The sequence below is a fragment of the Priapulus caudatus genome, unplaced genomic scaffold (assembly GCF_000485595.1).
Source record: "Priapulus caudatus unplaced genomic scaffold, Priapulus_caudatus-5.0.1 Scaffold854, whole genome shotgun sequence".
Taxonomy (NCBI): domain Eukaryota; kingdom Metazoa; phylum Priapulida; class Priapulimorpha; order Priapulimorphida; family Priapulidae; genus Priapulus; species Priapulus caudatus.
Genome location: NW_014577915.1, coordinates 10801 through 14326, shown reverse-complemented (window position 1 = coordinate 14326; position 3526 = coordinate 10801). Strand labels below are relative to the sequence as shown.

Sequence of the window (3526 nt, the reverse complement as noted above, 5' to 3'; positions counted from 1 at the left end):
GGATTTACCTGACTCTCCCCCTGCGTTTACCTGGTTCTCCGCCTCCCGCTTTACCTGGTTCGCCCGCTCCCGCATTTACCAGGTTCTCCTCCTCCCGCATTTACCTGGTTCTCCCCTCCCCGCTTTACTTGGTTCTCCCCCGCTCGGATTTACCTGACTCTCCCCCAGCGTTTACCTGGTTCTCCCCCTCCCGCTTTACCTGGTTCGCCCGCTCCCGCATTTACCAGGTTCTCCCCCTCCCGCATTTACCAGGTTCTCCCCCTCCCGCGTTTACCTGGCTCTCCTCGCCAGCCGACTAGCAGCAGCATCGGCACGCTGTACACTCCCGTTGAAGCCAGCGACAGCAATGGATTGACGGCGTTGCCCAGTCCCGAGTTCTGCATGTAGACGAGACCGTGGCGCCCCGTGGCGATGTGGTATCCCGCCGCCAGCGCCACCGCGCTGCCCTCGTTGCACGTGATGACGTGGTTGGATTGGGCAACCTTACTAGTCACGTACGCGCAGAAATCCTGGAACATTGGAATAAGGAGGACAACGTTAGACAACAATACCAGAGCCGTAGGCTGAGCAAATTCCTAGGGGGGGGGGGGGTTAGTGGCCGATCCAGGATTTAAAGGAGAGGTAAGAAACAGGTAGGGGGTTCCTGCCACAGAAAACTTTGAAAATGTAGATCGCAGGAGATGGTATTTGAAGCACTTTTGAATACATGTACAGCCTTCATTCTGACTACGACAATTCTCTTTTAGTAGAACAATTTATTTTGTTAATTTTGCTCTAAAATCTAGGTGGGCAGCTGCCCCCCTTGCCCCCCCCGCAGGCTATACGGCCCTGAATACGTCGTTGAACGGTTGCGGAAACGTGCTCGCAGAAAAACGATTATTTTTGGAACGCGGTAGCACTCACTTCTTCACAACACTCACTACTTGAGTCTACTTCATCCACATGCTATACCAGCGTCGCAATACATTCCGCAATTCTTATACATACTCCTATTACTGGTAGTTTTGCAGGGCGAAGACTGTTATAGAAATCACAGCAAAGGAGCTGCGTAGGGCCAATGCTCCATGGAACAATAGCGGCCAAAAATGGCTTATGTGCCATGTAACCGTTAATATTAATATTATATTTGGATATTTTCCTGTTACCATTCGCTAGGAATTTTATTGACGGGCACATTTTTGTTACGTAGACGAACAAATAGTTAAATCGCCGTCGGAGTGGTGCGCTACAATTTTCTATAGCACGGATATTACGCTGCCTGGCAACGTACGAATTATCAAAAATGAACGGCGAGAGTTTTGGGTACAGACTACTATAGTCACGAAAGGGCTCATATATGTTGATGATACAGAATATTTAATAGATATTTAAAAAAAATCGGGGTTTAGCATCATATGCTCGTCCGCTTGGCAATAATTCGGGGAAAGGCGGTCAAAGGTAGGCCTACACAGCAAATATAATTAGCGCATATACTGAGAACATATCCTACATACACTGCATGAGAACATAAATAATTATACTGAGCACATATAATGAGCAGATGCACTGTCAGTTACTCATTATTAGTTGTTAATATAGTTTGTGTTCTCTTGATGCACTCTTATGTTTATTTTCACTTTATCTGTGTTACGCTATAATACGCTCGCCGAACCAGTCATAAAATCAATGGGTCACTGTAAATAGTACTAGCAAAAATCTTTTCTCGACACAATGATCTACGAAAATTATCATGTTCGATAATTGCAATCGCGCGCCGTACTCAGAGTGCCGCGGTCATCTACATGCGACGTCGCGCACGACATCGCACATCGGTGTTATATAATTGCCGTCGTGTCGTGTCGTGTGTTTTTAATCTATTCTAAACCACGACGTCACCATTTTTCAACCACGACGTCACCTTTTTTTCAACCACGACGTCACCAATTTTTAACTACGACGCTTCGCTTTTTAACCACGACGTTGACCCTCTTCAACCACGCTGTCACTCTTATTTTAAAACCTCATAGTCGCCATTTTAGCCACCTCATCGCACTTTTAACCACGACGTCGCCGTTCATAAACTTTGCAGAACATGGAATCAAAGGGGCCACGTTCCAATTATTCAATAATTTAAGTTGTCCAGAAACTTATTTTTGTATTATTTTCAGTTACTTTAGAAACAATCTTATCAACTAAGAATTTGGGGATGTATTTAGCGCAATTGCAATCACAATCAGAAGTGAATAAAAACAAATATGTGTGTTTATTTTCTCGTGATGTAATTTTCTGATTAACGATTTTTTTTTAACCAATATACTTCTTGCAAAAATGGTGACATACGATCGCGTAATGTATACGTCACGGCCATTTGTTACCTTGAGCAGGGAGTCGGGAACCCCGCAGAAGAATTCGACGCCGATGCTGCGCACTGCTTCGAAGAAGCGAGCCGGATCGAGGAAGTCTCGTACCAGCTCATCCGGAATGAGCATACTCCGCTCCTTCTCCACCACCACTGCCGCCGAGGCTACTTCTTCTGCCTCCGGCACCGCCTCAGCGTCACCTCGCGCGAGGACGCTGCACGTATGCAGGGGACGGCAACTCGGCGACACGCCGGCCGTACAGGCGGCCCGCAGGAGAGGGGAGCGGCGGGGACGGAGTGCATGCCGACAGGCGACGGTCGGCAGCGACGCGAGCTGCAGCATTAGTCTACGAGACATGACGACGACGACGGCGGCGGCCCGCTCCTGTAGCAGATATGTCGTGAGCTGCAATAAGCCAGTTCGTAGTTAGCCAAGGGTTTGTTTGCCGTCACAGATCACCGGGTCATTTGTGACAAAAATCGATGAAATCTCGAGTGCGGCGTGCGCTCTCGGTTCAGTACGTATATGTACTACATAATCTATATTCTGTGTACGTGTACACGCACGCATGTGTACGTGCACACACACGCACGCACGTACGCACGCACGTGTACATGCACGCACGCACGCACGTGTACGTGCATACGCGCGCACGTGTACGTGCATACGCGCGCACGTGTACGTGCATACGCGCGCACGTGTACGTGTACACGCACGCACGCACTCACTCTTACGTGCACACGCACGCACGCACGCACGCACGCACGTGTATGTGCACACGCACACACGCACGCACGCACGCACGCACGTGTACGTGCACACGCACACACGCACGCACGTTCGCACGCACGCACGCACGAATAAAAAAAATATTAAGAAAATGTTTTTTTTAAATAGAAAAAAAATCCCAACGTGATATCGATCGGTGAATGCATTGATTTGACTTTGAAGTCATTATGTGGGCTGTTATAAGTATAAAACAAATATTGTTAAAATACAAAAAAATTGATAAAAACAGATTTGCCTGCCTACCGTGTCCAATTTTTTTCAGCTCGTTAGCGGAAACAAACGTCTTTTTTTAGGCCTAAGTCTAAACCTCGCACTAGCGGAACACTGGCATCAGCTGTTAACCAATTTACGGTCAGCGGCTGGACGGATAAACTACGCTGCTTGGTACCACCAACGGA

General features: G+C 48.0%; 1 protein-coding gene across 1 annotated transcript; it reads right to left on the bottom strand.

Moving 5' to 3' along the window:
* Positions 1–245: 245 nt before the first annotated feature.
* Positions 246–2744, bottom strand: LOC106814003 (the record flags this gene model as incomplete). The annotated part of the gene is made up of 2 exons (XM_014818258.1): positions 246–509; positions 2355–2744. Coding segments are annotated over 2 exons (654 nt in total), but the record flags the coding sequence as incomplete, so codon positions are not given.
* Between the last annotated feature and the right edge of the window lie 782 nt (positions 2745–3526).